This window comes from Agelaius phoeniceus, chromosome 22 (assembly GCF_051311805.1).
Source record: "Agelaius phoeniceus isolate bAgePho1 chromosome 22, bAgePho1.hap1, whole genome shotgun sequence".
Taxonomy (NCBI): domain Eukaryota; kingdom Metazoa; phylum Chordata; class Aves; order Passeriformes; family Icteridae; genus Agelaius; species Agelaius phoeniceus.
The window spans coordinates 1,343,409-1,365,576 of NC_135286.1; the positions used below are offsets into that span (position 1 = coordinate 1,343,409).

A 22,168-nucleotide genomic window follows, 5' to 3' on the forward strand; every position below is an offset into this window, starting at 1 on the left:
CAGCCTGGAGTTCACCATCCCTGCTGGCAGCACTTTGATTTCATTCCTCCCTCCACCCCCCTCTTGAAAAGGAGAAAATAAAGGAGCCTTTGTTGGGTGCAGGCACCGAGCAAGGAGCTGCACGGGGGCAAGGGGCTGAGCACAGCCTCCTGCCTGGATTATGGCATTCCTAGACCAGGGCTCAGGAAAAGTCAGTCCTGCACCCCGTGGTGGCTGAAGGGACCCTGGGCTTGCTGACAGCCGTGAAAAATCCCAGCTGAGTGAAAAAAAGGAATTCTTCACACCCACCGCCGACTTCCCCCACTTTTATGTAAATTAATATTAACAAGTCCTCGGGTTTGGGCTTTGTACAGATATATACAATCAGGAAACACCTCCATATTTACATCATTAAGTTAATTAGGCTGTGTAAAAAAAGCACAGGTCTCACATTAGTGCCCTCTGAAGAGACAGGAGAGGTGAGCTCACGTCCTGGGCACAGTGTAATGTACACTAACGATCACCCCCAGGCAGGCAGGGCACTGGGCACGGCTGATCCAGGCAAAACCAACCCAGACTGGGCTTCCCTGCCCTCCAGAGCCCCACAGGGAGATGCTTGTCCCTGGGGAGGCACCACCATGTGTGTAATGTACACTACCAGTGCTCTGTGGGCCCCGTGCAAGGCACAGGACAGGCACAGATCCCGAGTTCTGGGCAGTGGATGCTCCCCACGGCTCCTCCAGCACCTCCAGGGCCCCATGCAAGGCACAGGACAGGCACAGATCCCGAGTTCTGGGCAGTGGATGCTCCCCACGGCTCCTCCAGCACCTCCAGGGCCCCGTGCAAGGTGCAGGACAGGCACAGATCCCGAGTTCTGGGCAGTGGATGCTCCCCACGGCTCCTCCAGCACCTCCAGGGCCCCGTGCAAGGTGCAGGACAGGCACAGATCCCGAGTTCTGGGCAGTGGATGCTCCCCACGGCTCCTCCAGCACCTCCAGGGCCCCGTGCAAGGTGCAGGACAGGCACAGATCCCGAGTTCTGGGCAATGAATGCTCCCCACGGCTCCTCCAGCACCTCCAGCCCAGGGGGGACGAGCCCTGGGGCGGCCCAGGGTGAGCAGGCAGACCCAGCCCGGGTCACACGATGCTGGCCAGTTCTGTGTTGTCCGACTCTGAGCTGCTGTTGCTCTCCTCCCTGGGGGAAAAGAGTTGGGAATGAGGCGTGGATTAACCCACAGGAGCGAGGGCTGCAGCCCAGTAATGTCTGCCTTGGGGAGCAGGAGCTTCCAGAGGGATGTCAGCACCTCGTGGGGTGTGCACCCCACACGAGCAGCTGGGGCAGGTCCCTGCTGATCTCCCAGCACTTCACACCATCCCTCTGGGAGCTGGGATTGGGAAAACAAGTCAGCACTTCCCTCACGCCACCGCCCACGGGGCCTGGAGGATTCCTGGACAAGCCCCAGTGTGTCCCAACCCGCCTGGTCCTGCCCCCACACACACCCCCACAGGCTGTGTTTGCTGCCTGATGCTCACCTTAAATCCTGCAGGGCTTTCTTGTTCTTGCTCCTCTTCTCCTCGTCGATGGGGTAGAGCTTGAAGAGCAGCAGGCTCAGCAGGATCAGCCCCACGGGCACAGCAGACACCAACATCTTCAGGGTGAAATGCACCTGGCCAGGCTGGGAGCAGCCCCTGGTCTGGTACCCTGCAAAGCTGTGGGCACAAAGGCACCTTCAGACAAAGGAAATGGGGTTTGCAGCGGCTCCCTGGGAAACCAGGGAGAGTTTTGGGGCAACAGCTGGGTTTGGAGCCCATCAATCCCCTCCCAGAGGTTGGGAAGTGCCTCCATCCCTGTTCCCTCCTCAGCCAGGAACTCACTCCAGGCTGAGCGTGGAGATGCCCAGGGACACCCCAGCAGTGAACTTGGTGAAGAAGACATAGAAGGAGAAGAAGATGGCCTCGTGGCCACGGGAGCTGGGGTGCTGCAGCTTGAAGTCATCGATGACATCTGGCAGCATGGACCTGTGCAGAGACAGGGACAGTGACAGTGACCACCAGGGCTGGCACAACAAAGCCACCTGTCGCAGACATCTTGTATGGAAAATCCTTTCCTTAGGATTTTTTTCTTCCTGAAAAGCTGAGAAGCCTCAAGAATAAAATGTAAACATTGCTTATCTGCTGCTGTAGAATGCAACAGGTGCATCTGGGATTGGCCCATGTTGGATGTTTGTAATTAATGGCCAATCACAGCCCAGCTGGCTCAGACAGAGAGCCAAGCCACAAACCTTTGTTATCATTCTTTCCTATTCTATTCTTAGCCAGCCTTCTGATGAAATCCTTTCTTCTATTCTTTTAGTATAGTTTAATGTAATATATATCACAAAATAATAAATCAGCCTTGTGAAACACGGAGTCAGATCCTCATCTCTTCCCTCATCCTCAGACCCCTGTGAACACGGTCACAGCCACCCCCTCTCTGCTGAGAGCATTTCCCTCAGGAGCCCCACCTGGGGCTGCAAACACTGCAAACAAACCCTTCTGGGGGTTTCTAAGGCTCTGGAAGCCCCTCAGACTCACCAGGGCAGGAGGAAGGCGGCTGCCACGCTGATGCCAGCGGCGACGGCCACCAGGTAGGTGACAAAGAGGTTACTGTCCAGGACCACCACGAGGATGAGGAAGGGGATGGCAGACTGCAAGGGGGACAGAGAACAGGTTGGCATCCCCAGGGCCTGGCCCAGACCCCCTGGCTTCCCCCTCTCCCACATTTCCCAGCCCTCCAGGGTGCCAGAGGTGCAGTGTCCCTCCCTGAGCCCCAGGACAGCACAAACAGCAGCAGGAGGATGTCACCATGGTGTTGTATGAAAAATCCCAGCGCCAGGATTTTTCTCCTTAGAAGCTGGGAAACTTCAGCTCCTGCATGTTTTGCTACTTGGGAATGTGATTTGGAGAATTGTTTACCCAGCATGTGAATTGTTTTAATTTAATGTCCAATCACAGCCAGCTGTGCTGGACTCTCTGAGTCTGTCACAGGTTTTTATTATCATTCTTGTCCTGCCTTCTGATGTCTCCTTTCTCTTTCTTTAGTTTAGTTTTAGTATATCATCTCCTTGATATAATAAATAAATTTATTGTTATTATATTTATTATGAGATATTATAATATCATAAATATAATAAATAATACAATATCATAATATAATAAATAATATAAATAATTATATATAAATATTATTATAAATTTATATAACATATATCTATATAATAAAATAATATACATTTATATAATAAATGTGTATTTATATTATTTAATATATATTATATTATCTATTATTTTATTATTCCATAACATAATAAATATTAGAATATAATATTTATTATTATATATTAATATGATATATGTTAAATATAATATTATAATAAATCAGCCTTCTGAGAGCTTGGAGTCTATTCTCATCTCTCAGCTCATCCTGGGGACCCTCACAAGCACCACCACAGGAGGACAGGCACCAAATTGGCATTAGCAGCAGGGGGAACTCTTTTGGGGGAACTCTGCTCATCCCACATGGTAAAGACCATCCCCACATGCACCCCACACTGAGGGGACACTCACTGAGATGCCCACGTAGACAGCTCTCTTCTTCCCAAAACGGGTCAGGAACCACTGCCAGAAGGGAATGGTCAGGGTGGCCGAGAGCTGTGGGGACAGAAGGGTCATGGAGGTGCCTCTTGTCTGCTGGAAAGGCCCTTCCCAGCTCCTCCCACCCCAATTCCAGCACCTGGGATTGCCACACGCTCCCGGGGCTGGCACGAAGCCACACGTGGCCTGTGGGGCCATGTCCTCCCCCAGAGCAGAGCCCTGGCACCACACCTGCCCCGAGAGAGGAGGATCTGACTCAGTCCTGGGGGCTGAGAGGGGACCTGTGTCACAGACACATTCTATGAAAAACCCTTTCCTCAGGATTGTTCCTCCTGAGAAGCTGAGAGGCCTCAGGAACGAAATGCAAACAATGGTTATCTGCTGCTGTGGAATGCAACAGGTGCATCTGGGATTGGGCTCACGTGGTTGTTTCTAATTAATGGCCAATCACAGTCCAGCTGGCTCAGACACTGTCTTCTGTCATTCATTCCATTCTTTTTCTATTCTTAGCCAGCCTTCTGATGAAATCCTTTCTTCTATTCTTTTAGTATAGTTTTAATATTTAATAATATATATTTAATAATATATATTTAATAATATATATCATAAAATAATAAATTGTATATATTATATAATAATATAACTAAATCTATAAAATATATTAATAATAAATATATAAATATATAATAAATGTATATTTAATATAATAAATATTTATTAACTATATATATAATATATATTTAATAATATATACCATAAAACAATAAATCAAGCCTTCTGAAACATGGAGTCAAATCCTCATCTCTTCCCTCATCCTAAGACCCCTGTGAACACTGTCACAGACCTGATGTTGTCACCTGCCCACACATGGCCAGGAGCCAGGCTCTGTGGGCACCTTGGGTCTTCCCACCCCATGAGGAGAGGCTGGGAGGTGCTTCCAGGAGTGAGGAAAGCTGCAAAGAGCTCTCAGGGAGCTGCTGTGCTCTGTGTTCCTGGCAGCAAACACTGAGATCCTTTTCTCAGAGCAGGGAGGGGAGGGAGACAAGTGGCAGGGTTTGGACAAAAGGCTCCCAAGGCTCCTGGTGTCCCCCATCTGTGGCCTTGCTCAGGCAGGAACAAAGGCCCCGCTGTTCCTGCCAACCCACCCGGCCTCTGCAGGACGTTTGGCAGCTTCTTCTCGCTGCCCTTGTCCCAGGGGATCACTGTCCCTGTCCCTCAGCCCGTGCCAGCCCCCAGGGAGCCCCCCATGGCCTGCAGGACAGGGCCGTACCCACCATGATGGCCAGGAGAATGTTCTGGAAGTCGTTGCGGAAGCCCAGGGTGTAGGTGCAGAAGAGGGCAAAGTTTCCCTCCAGCAGCTGTGGGAAAGGCACAGGCAGGGCTCAGGGGGGACACGTCTGTCCTCACAGACAGGACAGGCACAGCCCCAGTGCAGGCAGGGTCAGGGGGGACACGGGGACACGTCTGTCCTCACACAGCCACACTCCCATCACAGACAGGGGTGAGGGGGGACACCCAGCACCCCAAGGGGACACGTCTGTCCTCACAGTCACACTCCTAGCACAGACAGGAGTCAGGGGAGACACATCTGTCCTCACACAGTCACACCCCTAGCATGGTCAGGGGGGACACCCAGCACCCCAAGGGGACACGTCTGTCCTCACAGTCACACTCCTAGCACAGACAGGGGTCAGGGGGGACACGTCTGTCCTCACACAGCCACACCCCCAGCACAGACAGGGGAAGAAAGCAGCCATTGAGCCATTGACCGAGGGCAAGAGGCCACATCCTCTTCCTCCTGCCCGGGGCAGCTCTGGCTCACCCACCACGTGCTCCCAGCCCCTGGGATGGTCCCCACAGCCACCCCCAGCGCTGCTCCCTGTCCCCAGCTCACCATGAAGGCCAGCGAGGTGAAAAGGAAGCCGGCGATGAGCTTGATGTAGGGCCCGTGGTTCATCACCAGCTTCAGCCCCTGGAAGAAGGAGACAGGCTCGTCCGACTGCAGCTCACAGGACTCTGGGGAGCAGAGATCAGCCCAGCGTTAGAGCCCCCCCAAAACAGCACCCAGGGTGCCCCATCCTGCTGCTCAGCACCCTCCAGAACCCCTGCCTCACCCACAGCACCCTCCAGAACCCCTGCCTCACCCACAGCATCCCAGCCCCTGCCCACCCAGGGGTCCCTCAGCCCCATGGAGCAGCCTGGCTGATTCCCCCAGGGAGAGGGAAGGACACAAGTTTGGATATCACATCCCCCCGGGATGCCCTGGTTGGCACTGGCAAACTTGGCCAGCCAAAAATGGGTGAGATAAAGGTTATCTAACAGACCCCAGAGGTGCTCTGGCCTCCTGCAGCACCTCCCCAGACCCAGAGCTCAGCTCCACCTGCCCCTCTCCTCGGGGAGACAGGAGGATTTCCACAAATCCTGAGCATCCCAAGCCCTGCCCAGCCTCACCTCTCCTCTCCCTCACGCCCAGCACCAGGATGAGGGCACAGAGGATGTAGAGCCCCCCGATGACCCCTGCAGCGATCATGTAGGCGTTTCTCTGTGTGAGAGAGGGAGCAGCAGTCAGGGCAGGGGCTCAGCCAGGGCCAGGGGCTCAGCCCTGCAGCCAGGGGAAAGGGGAAGGGGCTCAGCCCTGCCCCAAAGGGAGCACACATCAGGGCACCCCCAGCTTACAGTGTCTGTGAGACCCCTGGTGTCGTGGGTCATGTTCAGCTCCTCCATGGCCACCGAGGAGTTGGTCAAGCCAAAGAAGAAGGGGCTGCCCACGCAGGGAGTGTCCACCTTGCCAACGATCTGGCCCTGGATGGCAGTGCCCAGCACGGTGCCCAGCACCTCCACGGTCATTCCTGCAGGGAGAGGCCAGCACTGAGCACAGCCCCTGTCCCCAGCAGAGCATCCCCAGCTGGGATTCACTGCCCTTCAAGGGGAGAAACGAGCTCCAGATCCCCGAGGGATAAAGGGAAAAGGGATGGGGGGGAAAAAGGGAAGGAAGGAGGGGAAAAGAAAGGGGAAAGGAAAAAGAAGAAAGAAAGGAAAAGAAGGAAAGGGGAAAGGCAAAGAAAGGGGAGCTCTCACGGTAGGCAGTGGCTGAGTCCCGCTCGCTCTGCTCCCTGCTGATGAACATGGTGAGGGCTGAGTAAGGCACGTGGAAGCACTGCAATGGCACAAGGAGAACTGGCTCAGGGAGGATATCACAGCCCAAGGAGGGACCTGGGGCAGGGTGGTTTCTGCCCCTCTGTGCAGCTCAGGCATTGGCAGGGGCTGGCAGCCTCCGTGCCAGGTGTGAGCAGAGCCTGACTCACCGTCACGAGGGTCTGGAAGGCACAGTAGAAGACAAGGTACCACATCACTTGTCCTGTGGAGATGTCTGGCACGAACCAGATGAGGAAGTAGGAGATGATGGCGAAAGGGGTGGAGAACATGATCCTTTGAGAGAAGAATGTGTCAGCCTGAGCAGCCCAACTCTCCCCACACACCCCGTGGGCTTCGGGCAGCTGATCTGGGGGCTCCTGAGCTGCCCCAGGGCTGATCCAAACCAGCCTGGAGGCAGCAGCTCAGGTCTCACAGGGTCAGAAGAGCTGACTCAGAGTTCCAGGGAAGATCTTTCCTTGCACTAACAGAGGAGTCTCCTTCTACAGAAGTGATTGATCTGCTCTTGCCTTGGGCTTCCACCCCCAGTCCCGACCTCTCCCCCAGGCAGCACTGCTGTGTTCAGCAGGATGTAATCACCCCCCTGATCCTGGCAAGGGCCGGGGAGCAGCTGGGGAACAGCTCAGCCCTGCTCCCCAGCAGCCAAAAACCTCTCACCAGCTTGGCTTTGCTGCCAAGGCCTCCCAGGCCCTGGTCCTGGGGTCAGCCCTGCTCTGCTGGCAGCAGTGGAGCAAACCAGCAGCAGGCTGGCTCCTTCCTCCACCTCTGCCCAGCCTTCCAGAGCTGCAGGAGCAGGGACATGGGATGCAAAACACAACAGAGGATCAGAGGGGACTGCTCAAGTGCTGGGCCTTAGCAGCAATTCCTGCAGGATCTGCCAGCAAGGGCATCTGCCCTCCTCATCCCGTGGCTCTCATAACCCCTGTCCTGCTGCAGGACAGCCAGGACACAGCTCTGCCCTGCTCCAGCACCCCAGGGACACCCCAGGCACCCAGGGCCCCCCATCCCTCAGGGGAGGAGGGGAGAAGGAAGGAGGTAAGCCAGCCAGGTGCTGAGGTTAGACCCACATCTGTTTAGAAGATGGATTTTGCTGGGGAATTTGTGAGCACCCTGCGTTCCACAAACCCCGGGACAGACTGTGAGGTCCTGGAGCGAGTCCAGCAGACCTGGACATGGGACAGGGCCACTCATGGCCTGAGCTGGCCCTTCCCTGCCAGGGTACAGCGAGATCTTTCCGAGATCTTTCCGTCTGGGCTGACGTACAGGACACAAAGCTTAAAGCGAAAGTCAGGGAAGGAGCAGGGAGAGCGAGAAACAGAAACTCCATGGATGGAGAGCAGCGACAGAGGCTGCACAGGACCCAACACATTTTTGCACACCCACGTCACCCCTGCAGGGGAAGGAGGGGGGAGGAAAGCGCCCAGCAGCTCCAGCCCCTCCTGCTGCCGCTTATCTGCCCTCCCATATGCGGAGCTGAGGGAAACACGGAGCCAAAAGCTGAATGAAAGCACCGGGAGAGGACAGAGCAGCATCACGCTGGCCATCCCATGAGCGTCAGATGTGCCAATTCCCCCCAGCATCGGGCAGCTGAGCCCCAGCCAGGGCTGACCACAGCTCCTGGCAGGTTGTGGAGTGACTGAGAGTAACCCCTGACCCAGGGCGAGGTGATTAAGGAGCTCGGAGGCGGCTGTGACGTGCCCCGGCGCTCATTGGCCCCGCTGGATGGTGTGTTCCTTTGTGCCTCTCGCACACCCCTTCCCAGCCAGCCCGGGCTGCTGGAAAACGGCTGGAAAAGGTCAAGGCCAGGGGTTTCTCACTCACAGACACCTCAAGGAAAAAGTTCAGTCAGCGGGAAGTCCGCTGTGGTCATGGAAATGCGGATCCCAGCTCGGAGCTGGGCACAGGGTGACGTCCACGAGGCTGGGGGGAAAGGAGGAAGCAGACAGCATGGATGAGCTGGTGGATGGAAATGTGCCAAAAAATGCGTTTCAAAGAGAGCGCTGAAAGGCAGAGAGGTGGTGGCCCTCAGGGAAGGCGTCCTCTCCCTTCCAAGGAATGGAACAGCCACAGGCTTTGTGCTGGAGCCAGCTGGGCTTGGTCCCACAGATCAACCCTCACACGCGGCAGGGTCACACCTTGCAGGTGCTCAGGGTTGGGGTCAGGCAGAAGCCTTGAGACCACCCCAGTGCCTGCAGCTCCTGCCTTTGCACACAGGGAAACTGAGGCAGCCACAGCGGCACCACCAGCCTGGGGCCGGCAGAGCCAGAAAAACCTGGGTTTAAGAGGTTTAAAATCAGCTCGGCTCCATCCAAATGGGGCTCAGCGGGCAGCCCTTGAGCCATGCACAATAGCAGCGAGCTGTGGGGCCCAGCACAAGCAGAAAGAGCTCTGGCTAATTTTAACGAAGCAGGAGCTGCTCGGAGGAATGCGGCCACTTCAGTCCCACCCCCTGCCTGGAGATTAGGGCGAGCGGAGCCGTCCCCGCACGCCCAGCCTGCCCCGCGCTAATCTCCAGACCCCAGACCCTGCTGCAGGCAGGCAGAAGCTATTTCAGGCCACGTGTGTGCAGCCTGCCTTCACCAACTGCCTGCTGCTGCTGCTGCTGCCCAGAGCTATTCCAGGAAAGCCAGGAAGCAGAGGGTATAATTCTGTGGGGGACAGCACTGCGTCCCTGCAGCTCCACTCACTCCCCCCGTGCCCACCCTCGCTGTGTTTCAGCCATCCCACAGGCACACGAGGTTATTTTAGCCACCCTGTCCCCTGCTCAGGCATTAAAGCTCCACATCCCGTGCAGGAACAGGTGTTCAGGGATGTCCTGAGCCATCTGAGGGCTCACAAAGCCCATCCCTACTCCCAAGGGCACAGGGAGCACCCCGTGCAGACACCCAGATCCAGCACAGCTGTTTCCCTGCAGTCTCGTGACTGTCAGCCACCACCACGGATCTGTCACACACACCCCCAGCCCTCCTCCCCGTGGTGCCACCTGCCCTGGCTGCCACCACAGCACCACAGGAACAAAGTCCACCACGTTGGAGTTTGCAGGTGCAGTGACATTTAGGTCAGCCAGGCTCAGCAAGAGCAACGGGCACAAACTCGAGGCCACCCAGCTGTCAGTGGCGCCCGGGGCTTTTTGGAGCTCTTGGCACCACACCTGGGCGAGCCAGGGCGTCAGCACATCCTGCCCTGCACTGCTACATGCCAGGAGATACCCAAAGGTGACTGGAAGAGCTGTGACACAGCAGGCAGGGAATGCAGGGTGCTACCAGCAGCTCTTACCAGGGCATCAGGCGGCCGAAGCGAGTCCAGGAAGTTTTGCTGATGAAGAACCCCACCATGGGGTCTGTGATGGCATCCCACACTCGCCCCACAAATAGGATGATGGAGGCATAGAAAGCGTCCACCTGCAGGAGGAGGAACTTGGGTCAGGAAATGCAAACCCTCAATGCTCTCAGGGCCCCTTCTGAGCCCCTCAGGACCATCCCAGCCCTACCCACTGTGACCCCCCCCAACCAGTTGGGAGCAGTCCCTCGGTCTCTCCCCTTCCTTCAGAGGGATTTGAGGCTCCCAGAACCTCCGAGTGGAATTCCCACATCTCAGAGCCGAGCCCCCAAACCCAGCACAAGGCAGCCCAGGGGTTCTCCTTCCACAGTTTCCTTCCCTCTGCGTTTCACACCGACCCGGCCCGCTGTAGGATGGGTTCTGTGCCCCGCAAAACCACCACCACGACCCCGCTTTGTCCCGCACAGCAACAACAACACACGTGGGACCGGCCCGGGGGAAACTCGCAGCCCCCGGGACCCGGGGCAGCTCCATCCCCGGGGCAAAGCGGCACCGGGAGCTCCGGGACGCGGGGCAGCTCCATCCCCGGGGCAAAGCGGCACCGGGAGCTCCGGGACCGGGGGCAGCTCCATCCCCGGGGCAAAGCGGCACCGGGAGCTCCGGGACCCGCATGCCGGGGGTTGGGGCACTACCAAGGCCCCGCAGCTCCATCCCCGGGGGCAAAGCGGCACCGGGAGCTCCGGGACCAGCAGCTCCGGTGCCAATCCCGCCCTCCAGCCCGGCCGTACCTGCGCCACGTCCAGGAGGTAGATCTGGAGGAAGAAGCCGAGGGCGCAGCCCGTGATCTGGTACGGAGCCCCCCCGACGGCGTAGCACAGCTTGCTGCACACCGACAGCCGCTCCCGGCCCTCCTGCAAACCGGGACGGGCATTAGCGACCCCGGGCAGCGCCCCCCGCCCCGCACCGGCCCGGATCCCCCCCAGGCCTGCCCCGGGGCTCACCCTGCGGCGGTGCTGGCGGAGCGCGGGCGGCAGGAGCCCCCCGGCCCCGGGCCGCTCCGCTCCGCCGCCCCCGGCCATGCCGTGCGCGATGAATGGAGCGAGCCTCCGTCCGCCCGCCCGCCCTTGTACCGGGGGGACCCGCCCCGAGATGGGCAGCGCCGGCCCGCCCCCACCCGCCTCCGCCGCCTCCTCCTCCTCCTCCTGCTGTCCCAGCCCTGCCCGGCGTTCCCCTCCCCTGAGTCCTGGTGCTTTCGTTGCCTCTCGTCTGTCCCACATCCCTCCAATCCCCCGTTCTTCATCCCTCAGCCCCCCACTCCATGCCTGCCCTTCATCCCTCAGCCCCCCGCTCCCTCCCTGCCCTCCATTCCCCCGTTCTTCATCCCTCAGCCCCCGCTCCCTCCCTGCCCTCCATCCCTGCCCTCCATCCCTCAGAATGGCAGAACGGTTTGGGTTGGAAGGGGCCTTAGAGCCCATCTCCTGTCACCTCCCTGTCCCCTCCCAGCCAGGTTCTCCGAGCTCCATCCTCCCTGGCCTTGAGCACTGCCAGGAATGGAGCATCCACCACCTCTCTGGGCAGCCTGTGCCAGCGCCCCACCACCCTCATCGTTAAAAACTTTCTTTATATCTCACTGAAATCTCCCCTCTTTCAGTTTAAAGTATCACCCCCGTGTCCTGTCACGACAGGCCCTGCTAGAAAGGGTGCAGGGGACTCTCAGTGTCCCCCCTGGCTGGATGGCCACATGGACCTCCATCCCAAATCAGTAACACAAAACACCCTGAAACAAGAGAGGAGTGGATAAAGTTTCTCTTTTCCTCGGGGAAAATCTCTTGCCCAGGAGCAGAGGGGACTCCTGTGGTGGCACCTGACCATGCTCTAGGGACCAGACTTCCCAGCTGTGTGTGACCCCAGCACCATTACCTTGTTCCCTTTGTCCCAGGGGCTCCTCAGCTCCTGGGAATGCTTTTGGCATTCCCGTCCTTGAGCAGAGCTGCCTCCTGGGCAAACAGGGCTCTAGGGGAACAAAGAGAGGCCTTTGAGACAGAGATTGTGCAGAAAGACCCCAGATAGGGGAGCCCAGCCTTGCATATGAACAGGAGATGTAGACAGACCAGGATTTCCCTGGATTAGGAGGATTTTCTCCCCCAGATCTGCTATTGCACAATTTCCTGTGGGGGATTTGAGCCCTTCCTCTGGGGCAGGTGCTCTGCAGGGGATGTCCCTGCAGCAGCTCCTGCCAAGCCTGGGGACCCACAGTGCTTGGGGTTGGGCCACTCACAGGGTCACCAGAACCACGTCAGTGACACCACACCGGCCTGGCCTCCACATCCCCCAGCTGGGGACACCTCTGGGGCCTCCTGGGGGATGAGTCCCAAATTCTGGCCCTGGGGACATGGAAGGGTGGGGGCTCCAGTGCAGGATGCCATCCCTGCTGCCACCCACCCCTCCCACTGTCACACATCCGGCACAGCCTGGAGCAGGATCTGAGCAAGTGTGAGAGCACCCGAAACCAGACAGCCCTGCCAGGCTGGGCCAGCCCTGCCAGGGAGCGTGGGCTTGGGGGCAAACAGCACACAGGTGATCCCAGAGCTTTTGGAGGCCTGAGTGTGGGGATGGCACTGCCTGACACCACAGCTTCCCCAGGGCTCAGGGCACCTCCTCTGTCGGGCAGGGAGAGACAGTGACAAAATGAGTGGAGGGAAGGAGGAGGCAGCAGGGCTGGAACCAATGGTGCATTTTCCTCTCCTCCCTTTCTCTGCACGCCCAGGGAGCTGGGGCTGGTGTGACCCCGGGGCTGTGGGCACTGTCCCCATCCCTGTCAGGCTGGGCAGTTTTTAGTGGTGTTCCTGCAGCCCACAGGGGTTTGGGATGGCATTCTGCAAACCTCCAGCCAGGCTCTGTGCCTGCTGCCCAACAACTTCTTGGGGACAAAGGGGACTCATTGCAGGGCTACACGTGGCGTGTCACAGGGCAGAGAGGGACAAGATAGGGCCAAGATGTGTTGGCACAGCCTCTGCTCCCTCCCTGGGCATCCAAGCCTCCCATGGGCATGGCAGAGTGGCTCGAAGGCTGCAGTGGGATGGGGACATGTCGCAGACATCTTTTATGAAAAGTCTTTTTTTTAGGATTTTTCCTCATGAGAAGCTGAGAGGCCTCAGGAACAAAATGTAACCAATGGTTATCTGCTGCTGTGGAATGCAACAGGTGCATCTGGGATTGATCTCATAGAGTTGTTTCTAATTAATGGCCAATTGCAGTTAGTTGGCTCAGACTTTGTTATCATTCTTTCCTATTCTATTCTTAGCCAGCCTTCTGATGAAATCCTCTCTTCTATTCTTTTAGTATAGTTTTAATATAATATATATCATAAAATAATAAATCAGCCTTCTGAAACATGGAGTCAGATCCTCCTCTCTTCCCTCATCCTCAGACCCCAGTGAACACGGTCCCAGGGACATCCAGAGACAGACCCCAGGACACCCCTGGGACACCTGCCAGGCTCTGGGGGTGGCTGCCCACTGTGGGGAAGCCCTCTGGGCTCTGCAGCTTCAACCCCCAGCCCTGCTGGAAGTGGGGATCCAAAGGGCACGGGGCCACCAGGATCTGCCCTTGCATCGTGTGTGGAGCCAGCTGCCAGCAGGGCCACGGCAGCTCCCGAGGGCTGTGCCAGCACCGGGGACACGCACTCAGCATTGCCTGGGGACCTGTGCCAGCACCGTGCAGCAGGGCCAGGTTATTCTGTCCCTCTGTCGCTGTCCCCGCAGCCCCCGGGGCAGTCACACCCCCCTGTTTGCACAGCCGGCGGCTCTCGGGGCTGTTTGCCCAGCGCTGGAGAGGTGCGGATCAAAGGGCTCCGGCTCTTCCCGGCGCTGCTTCTGCACCTTCAAAGCACCCGGAGCCCCTTGGAGTCCGGACAAGCTCCTGCCTCGCCCTGGGAAAAGCTGAGGCCGTCCCGGAGGCCACGGGGAGGAAGGAAAGGAGGGAGGAAGGAGACGTGGCCGGGCGCTATAGGCTGGAGGAGAGCGTGTTCCTGCTGGAACAGGCAGCTCGGAACGGCGACAGTGCCAGGGTGTCCCCAGCCATGGCCACTTGTCACTGCAGGTGCTGGCTCAGCACAAACCTGGGCGGCAGCTCAGTCCCTGCCCTCAGTGCAGGGCGATTTGTTCCTAAGGGAGAAGAGAGAGCTTCTCCCGCGCTTCCCAGGGAGGGAGAAGGGTGGCAGCAGCCCGGAGGTGGCCGGGCTGCGGCTGGTGACACCCTGGGGACACGCCCGGGGCTTCCAGCGTGGGGACTGGGGGCAAAGCTGAGCCCGGAGTGCAAAGGGAACCTCAGCCCGGAGCCCACCGGGATTCCCGACCCCGCAGCTCCTGCCCCATCCCACCGGGATTCCCGGACCCCGCAGCTCCTGCCCCATCCCGCGGATTCCCGACCCCGCAGCTCCTGCCCCGTCCCGCGGATTCCCGATCCCGCAGCTCCTGCCCCATCCCGCAGATTCCCGACCCCGCAGCTCCTGCCCCATCCCACCGGGATTCCCGATCCCGCAGCTCCTGCCCCATCCCACCGGGATTCCCCACCCCGCAGCTCCTGCCCCACCCCGCAGCAGCTTTGGGATGCTCGGGGCTGCTCTGTAAGGGCCAGGAGAGCATTTAGGGCGCTGCGGCCATCGCGGGGACCCCAGAGCTGGGAAATCTCAGCCCCGAGCCAGCGATCTCACAGGGGCTGGAGCTGGCAAAGCTTTGCGGGGTCCGCCGAGCCCCGAGCTAGCAAGGGAAGGGCCGGAGCTGCCCCGGGACAGACCGGGACATACCGGGACACCCCGGGACACACCGGGACACCCCGGGACACACCGGGACACCCCGGGACAGCCGCCAGCCCTGCTCCTCTGCCTGCCCACTGCCCGCTGGCGATGGGGAAACTGAGGCACGCAGTGGTGGCAGCGCTGTCCCCCTGGCGGGGGGCGCCCGCTGCGGTGTCACCCGCGCGTCCCCGTCCCCGCCGCCCCACGGGCGCTGCTCCCGGGGCCCAGCAGGTGGCGCCCCGAGCCCGGCGGTGGCTGCGGACGGGGACCGGGACCGGGGGGAACCGGGGAGAACCGGGGAGAGCGTGATGGACCCGACTGGGCTGGATTTGGCTTGTCTGTGCTGGTCTACACTGGACTGAGTGCACTGGACTTTACTGGGCTGTGCTGGTCCATGAAGAGCACTGCAGTGCTGGGCTGTACTGGTCGCTGGACTGGGACAGTTTTCTCCCTCCAGAACTGGTGCTGCACCCCGGGCACCAGTTCCCAACCTCCCAGTCCCTCCGGGGCTGCCGGCTGGGGCAGATCCCGTGGCCTCATCAATGCACACTGGGTGAAGAAAGGAGGGCGCTGGGGCTGAAGTGGGTTCACTCACACCGTGAGGGGAATCTGTTGGTTCAGGGTGGACTTTGTACCTCTGTGTGTGTGTGTGGGTAACAATTAAGGGCAGGAGGGAAAGCCCCACTGTGTTTTCACAACAATTATTGCCCTTTCTAGGAGGAACTTGGCATTGGAGAGATGCAGCATCCTGTGCTGCATGGGCAAAATGCTGCTGGTGGGAGCTCTGTGTGTCCCAGACACCCCAACTTCCATCCAGCCTGTGGCTCCTGACATCCCCAGGGGCTCCCAGCCCCTCCACGGCCCTTCCTCTGTGCACAGACCTCATTTCTCATGAGTACTGTGTCCCCCTGCTCTGTTTTCCTGGTGTCCCCACAGCCCCTCCGTGTTCTAGCCCCTACTTTTTGCTGAAGTTGGTGCCTTTCAGGGGAGGAATGCTCCCAGCTGGGCCTGTCAGGGCTTTGGGGAGGAGTGGGGATGTCTCCAGGTGGTATCCAGGGCGGCACCGTGAGCTGGACACAAGCACTGAGTGACCCCAATGCTGCCCCGTGTGAGGCCCTTTCCTGCCTGTGGTGTGAGCAGCGGTGGCTGACAGCCAAGAGGATGAGAAAGAGCCCTCAAAAATCATCCCCGCCAGCACAACGATGCCTCCTTGTGACTTGTCCCCTCTTCCCCAGTTGGCTTTGCCCCGGTCCCCGGGCTGGTGGCTCAGCTGCGTGTCCCTCCCCAGCCCTTGCAGAGGGGGATCCCCCAAACCCTGCCCCTCTCGGGGGGCCAAGGACGGCGCTGGGAGCCCCCGGGGCTCTCCTGGGGGCGGCGAGGAGCCCCCAGCCCAGCGCACGGCGGGGCTGCTGGTCCAGAACCCCGTGAGCATCCCCGGTAGCGACACCGGGGACCCCCGGGGGGACCTCGCACCCCCCTCCCCGTGTCCCTTCGGGGGACGGGGCACAGAGCATGACCACGCCCTTTATGCAAATCCTCACGCGGCGATTGGCGGGGGCGGGCCCGGGCTCCGCGGCCGGGCTATAAGAACGGGGGAACAATGCGCCCGCGGTCCCGGCTCGGGGGCTGGCGCCGGGGTGGGGGTCCCCCCTCATCCCTGGGGCTGCCCCTCTTCTGAGTGCCCGCTCTTGTGTCGGCCGCCCCCTTTCCCCGTGAGCCGCGATGGAGTTTGACTCGTACCAGCACTACTTCTACGATCACGACGCCCAGGAGGATTTCCACCGCTCCACGGCGCCCAGCGAGGACATCTGGAAGAAGTTCGAGCTGGTCCCCACGCCCCCGCTGTCCCCGCTGGGCACCCCCGGGGACAAGGGGGGATGCTCGGGGGCGGAGGAGCGCCCGGGATGGCTCTCCCGGTACTGCCTCGCCGGGGAAGAGCCGGAGTATCTCATAGGGACGGGGCAGATCTTCGGGAACCTGAGCGCTTTCATCCTCAAGGATTGCATGTGGAGCGGTTTCTCAGCGCGGGAGAGGCTGGAGAAGGCGATGACAGAGAAACTTTCCACGGGCACGCAGAGGGCCACGCCGCACAAGCCGTCCTTCGCGCAGGATTTTGGCTTCAGCAGCTCCGTCAGCGAGTGCGTGGATCCCGCCGCCGTCTTCCTCTGCCCGCTGGCCGAGAGCAAGATCCCCGCATCCTCGGGATCCGAGGGCCAGAGCGATTCCGGTAAGGGACGGAGCTGGAGCCCGGCGCGGGGAACACGCGTGTCCGCACATGTGTGTGCAGGGAGCCTCCCAGCCGGGCTGCGCCTTTGTTGAGACTCCGAGCGAGCCCCGGTCCCGGCCCCACGAACAAAGCGGGCTCGGCTGTTCCCCTTTCCCGCGGCGTTTCTGCTCCGCAATCCCCCGTCCCCCTCGGGAGGGTGCGCGGAGCTCCCTCCGGCTCTTGCGTGGGACTCTGCTGCTCCCTTTCCCTCGTCCCGGCCCCACGGAAACCTCGTGGGGAGGTTGAAGGGCAAGTTTGCATCTCGCCGTGCGAAGTTTGGGGCTCCGAGCGCCGCACCGCGCTCTGCTCGGCCCGGGAATTCGCCCGCTCCCTCTTCTTCCTCCCACGGCCCACCCGGGACGGGCTTCCCTCGGGACAAAAGGCAAACTGTGCCCTGTGGGCAGCAGGTTTGGGAGCAGCGGCGCGTCCCCCGGGGCGGCGGCTCGGTCGGACGGGCAGGAACAGCCGCCCCGGTTGCGGCGCGTCCCAGCCCAGCCCCGGGGCGCGTCTGTCCGTCTGTCCCGCGTGGGGAGCGTGCCGGTGTTCACACGGGGGTCCCGCTGGGACGGGGATACCCCCGAACCCCCCCACAAGGGCAGTGCGGTGCCGCTGCCCCGCATCTCTCCAATCTCACGCCAATTTTCGGTGTTTATTTGCAAACACCCTGCGGCTCTGCGCGACCCCGCAGCCCCGCCGGGGCCCGTGCGTTGTTTCCGTGGCTCCCGCGGAGGCCAGGCTGACTCGGAGGTGCCGTGGGAGCGCTGCCGCGGTGCCGTGACCCCGTTAATAAATCTGCCGGTGGCCGCCACCTGCGCCGGTGAGTCACGGCGCGGGGCTTAATGCCATTAGTAGCCCGGGAACTGTAAGCCAGGTCGCGGGCGTTAAGAGGCTTAACCCAAATATGCGGGGGCCTTCGGGGGCCGCGGGGATGCCGCTGGGGTCCCGGTACCGCGGGGGTCCCGGAGGGGTCCGGCCGCGCCACGTGGGCGCCGAACAAAAAGCAACAGATTGCAAACAATGAGAGGGGCCGCGCTGATGGACAGGAGCACGGACCAATGGGATGGCAGAACAGCCGGCCGGCCCCGTGGGACAGCCAATGGGAGGCTGCGGGAGGCGGGGCTAGGCGGTCTGAGTTTTATTAATGAGCGTGTGTGTGTGTACGGGGCTGGGACCGCGCGGGTTGTGACACTGATGAGTGTCCCCAAGCCCAGGAGCTCCAGTATCGGGGGGTTTGGGCTTCCTGGGCTGAACCCCAAAGCCTGGAGGGTTCGGGGCATCGGCTGGGGTCGCTATCAGAAGCCCAGAGCTGGCACTCTCGCAGGGGAGTGGGGCCAGGCCTCTGCCCACGATGTTGGTGAGGGTTTGAGCATCTCAACGTTTTGCAAGTGTCTGTGTTTTCCCCACCAAAACTTAGGAAAAAAACCGGAGGCCCATCCCCTAAAGTGAGGGCAATCACAGCGGATGTGTCCGGAGCCTGCTCACCTCGCTGTCCCCAAAGCCACTGGGCTTTGCTGGGATGGGACAACAGCAGTGCCAACAGGCAGAATGGGACCAATTATGCTTTATTTAGGTCTTTCTGTTTCTGGGCTTGAGATGCCTTTGAGGTTCAGAGTCTGCTGTAGGGACCTCTTCACCTCTCGCTCCCTCCCTGCACAGTGGGGAATTGTCCCCTCTGTCCCCGGGAAGCCGGGGCTGAATGGGCTTTATCACTTGTGAAAAGTAACAAGTCACCGAGGTGGGAAGCTGCAGCCGAGGGGAACAAAGGGTACTGCTGCCCTTATATCCCTCATTTACAATTCCAATGGGCCATGAAAGCACCCGACCGGGATGAACTTTGGAACTAGGCTGTCCCAGCATCCTGCTCCTCCAGCTTCCCCCCACCTCGCGGGAGGGCTCGGGTGTTTCTTTCCTGATGATCCTTTATGATGAACACATGTTGCTCCTGGTGCTGAAGTGAGGCGGAATTAAAGCCTCCCAGTCCATTTTTGGGGGACCAGGTGCATGAAACAGGGAGGGAATTCCACTCCTTCCCACGTGATGGTATTGAAGGGGCACTTAAATCACTCAGTCCCTCCTGGATTTCTATTTTTCCTCCTTTTAAGTGGTTTTAGTGGCAAGGAAGGGCAGACAGCCCAGGCTGGGCTGGGAGAAGGCTTCTGGAGGTTTCACTGCATGAGCAAACTTTAGTGGGGACATTTTCCAGGGAGCTGTGGAAAGGTGACAAAGGGTGACAGGGCGTTCCCATCTGATGGAGTTTTGTTCTTTCTTTTCCGCGGGAGCAGAAGGTGAAGAGATCGACGTGGTGACGGTGGACAAGAGGCAATCTCTCAGCCTGAGGAAGCCAGTCACCATCACGCTCCGTGCCGACCCCCTGGACCCCTGCATGAAGCGTTTCCACATCTCTGTCCACCAGCAGCAGCACAACTACGCCGCCCGCTCGCCCCCAGACCCCTGCCCGCCTCCCGAGTCCCCCCAGCAGGAGCAGGAGGAGGATGAACCACCCAGCAACGTGGAGCCAACCCCCACCGTGCCCCTGCCTGAGCCTGGCTTGCCAAAACCCAGCAGCAGCCCCGGCTCGGACAGCGAGGACGTGGCCAAGAGGAAAAACCACAATTACCTGGAGCGCAAGCGGCGCAACGACCTCCGCTCGCGCTTCCTGGCCCTGCGGGACCAGGTGCCCGGGCTGGCCAGCTGCCCCAAGACCCCCAAAGTGGTGATCCTGAGCAAATCCTCCGAGTACCTGCAGTCCCTCATCAGCGCCGAGAGGAGGATGGCGGCAGAGAAGCGGCAGCTGCAGCTGCGCCAGACCCAGCTGCTCAAAAGGATTGCTCACCTTAAGGGGCACTAGCATGCCGTGTGCCCCCCATCCTGGTCCCCACAAACCCCCAGCTCCTTCTCAATTTGCACATTTTTTTTTTTTTATTTTCTGGTTGCTTGTGGAGTTGTTGGCCCTAGGGGCTGGAGCACGTGGCAGTGGTTGTGGGAATGGGTCCACAGCAGAGACCCCAACAGTGTCACCTACCTGGGGTTGGTTCCTGGCACTGGCTGTTCCAAGATTTCCCTTGCCCCTGCTGTGAAGCTTCCTCAGTGACTGCTCCAGTTCAAGAGCTCAGATTTATTCCCCCTCTCCAGCAGCCTCTGCCACCAACAGCATCGCTGGGAGCTACCCCTGGGCACCCACCAGCCCTAAAAACCCCAAGCAACCACGTCTGTCTTGGCTCCTGGAAGCAGGGCAGACTCAGAGCCCAGCACGGGGCTCACCTCTGGAGAGATCCCATGGAGGTGGCGATGGCAGGATGTGCCTCTTGCCCCCTTGCTCGGCTGGACCGTACCTCACTTCCTTGTGTCACTTCACGCAGTAGCTGGTCCTGGATTTTATGTTCTAGAAACTCTGCTGCTGTAACTGCGAGTCTTATACTGGAGGCTGTGTTTTTATACTGTATTTTTGTACCACTTTTTGAGAAGTATTTGGTAAAGAGTTTGCTTTTTTATATATATATAAATATATTAAAACTTTTTTTTTTTTTAAGGGGGATTTCCTGCTGTGGGGGAGGGCTCAGTCCTGCTGCACTTTAGGGAGATCAGGAAGGGGCTGGTTCCTGCTGGACCCTTGAGCTGAGTCCTTGCAGAGGCCATTCACCCCCTTGCAGCTCTCCAAACCACCCATTTGCAATAACAGGGAATTTTATCCCTTTCCCATCCTTGTGAGCATCCTTGTGATCCCTTTTCCCACCTTTGTGAGTTCTCTTTCACCAGCAGCCACTTAAAATCCCCAGCAAAGCTCCGGGTTTTGCAGGGGGCTGCTCTGCCTGCCCTGTCTGTGCCCTCCTGCTGCCCAGTCTGGGGGTGTGTGGGTGGCAGAGTCCCCTGTCCCCTCCCATGGGTGCTGGCAGGGGTGGTCCCGCAGGATGGCACCCTGGGGTCCCTGCTGACCTGCTGAGAACTGTTAGAGTTAACACTGGTTGGATTTAGCACTTTCTTCATTACCTCATACTTCATAAATAAATAAGTTTGCAACAGCCTGGGTTGGCTTTTTCCATGCTGTGGGTTTCCATGCATCACCTTAGTGCTCCTGGTGGGGGGGGGCTGCTCTGGCTCCTGGCTTTTGGGGTATCCTGGACATTATTAAAAATTAATGAATCTATTTTTTCCCCAAGGCTCAGCTGCATCAAGACTGAGCTCTTTGTCCTGGTTTTCTCCCAGCGCTTGAAGAAGAAGTGGTCGTGGTGGTGGGGCCAGGGAAATGAATCAACCTGGATTATTTTTCCTCCTTTCAAGTGGTTTTAGTGGCAAGGAAGGGCAGAGAGCCCAGGCTGGGCTGGGAGAAGGCTTTGATGTAACTGTAAACCCCCCCTAATGGGGTTTGGGGCAGGGGGTGTGGGGTGATCACTGCCCCACGGGTCAGGGGCTGGGGCTGTGTCTGGCAGTAACCCTATAGGGAGTGGGGAATGCAATCCACTCGCTTCCAGAGAACTCCACATCCCAGATCTGCCAAGTGGATGAAATTATATATATGTGTGTTCTCCCTGCTGCCCCCAAACCTGACACGTTTGGGTTTCCTTTGTCCTGGCAGCAAAAGTCTTACTCTAAATGCAGGAGGGATGTGGGATTGTGTTACTGCTGAGGACTCAGGAGCCAGGAGCTGCTGCTGGAGCCTCGATCACCGGGGGAAAACCAGCCTTAAACAGCGATGGTGCCACACAGAAGCCCTTAAACACCCATCCCCTTCGTTGCCAGCAGCGTTTCACACTCTGTGTTGCATCACACGGTGTCACAGCCTTTCAGAGCTGCATTAAAAGGTGCTCCCATGACCCACAGCTTAACCAGGGAGCGGGGTGACCTAAATCTGACACCTCGCCCATGCGCAGGAGACACAGCCCAGATGCACCAGCCCCTCAAACGGTTATTTCTGTTGTGGTTTTGTGACGCTCACACTCGCAGTCTCTCCTCTTTTCTCAGCTCAAGGTGACCCTCCTGAAATTTCTTTTTGTGCTGAAGGTGCCTAGGAAGTTTAAATCATTAATTATCTTTCTTGGAAGTGATGAGCAGATCCGCAGCCTG

General features: G+C 59.0%; 2 protein-coding genes across 2 annotated transcripts; one reads left to right on the plus strand and one right to left on the minus strand.

Moving 5' to 3' along the window:
* Positions 1–291: 291 nt before the first annotated feature.
* Positions 292–11,174, minus strand: MFSD2A (MFSD2 lysolipid transporter A, lysophospholipid). Its single transcript, XM_054648243.2, has 14 exons — positions 11,045–11,174; positions 10,832–10,954; positions 10,041–10,165; positions 6,917–7,040; positions 6,690–6,768; positions 6,288–6,460; positions 6,063–6,153; positions 5,506–5,627; positions 4,886–4,969; positions 3,585–3,668; positions 2,553–2,665; positions 1,854–1,997; positions 1,512–1,688; positions 292–1,173 (listed from the first exon to the last, which is right to left on the minus strand). Exons 1-14 carry the CDS (start codon positions 11,120–11,122, stop codon positions 1,116–1,118), a joined length of 1,575 nt encoding a protein of 524 aa, XP_054504218.1. The 5' UTR covers positions 11,123–11,174; the 3' UTR covers positions 292–1,115.
* Positions 11,175–16,467: 5,293 nt separating this feature from the next.
* On the plus strand, positions 16,468–21,060 carry MYCL (MYCL proto-oncogene, bHLH transcription factor). Its single transcript, XM_054648232.2, has 2 exons — positions 16,468–17,068; positions 19,390–21,060. Exons 1-2 carry the CDS (start codon positions 16,564–16,566, stop codon positions 19,953–19,955), a joined length of 1,071 nt encoding a protein of 356 aa, XP_054504207.2. The 5' UTR covers positions 16,468–16,563; the 3' UTR covers positions 19,956–21,060.
* Positions 21,061–22,168: the final 1,108 nt, after the last annotated feature.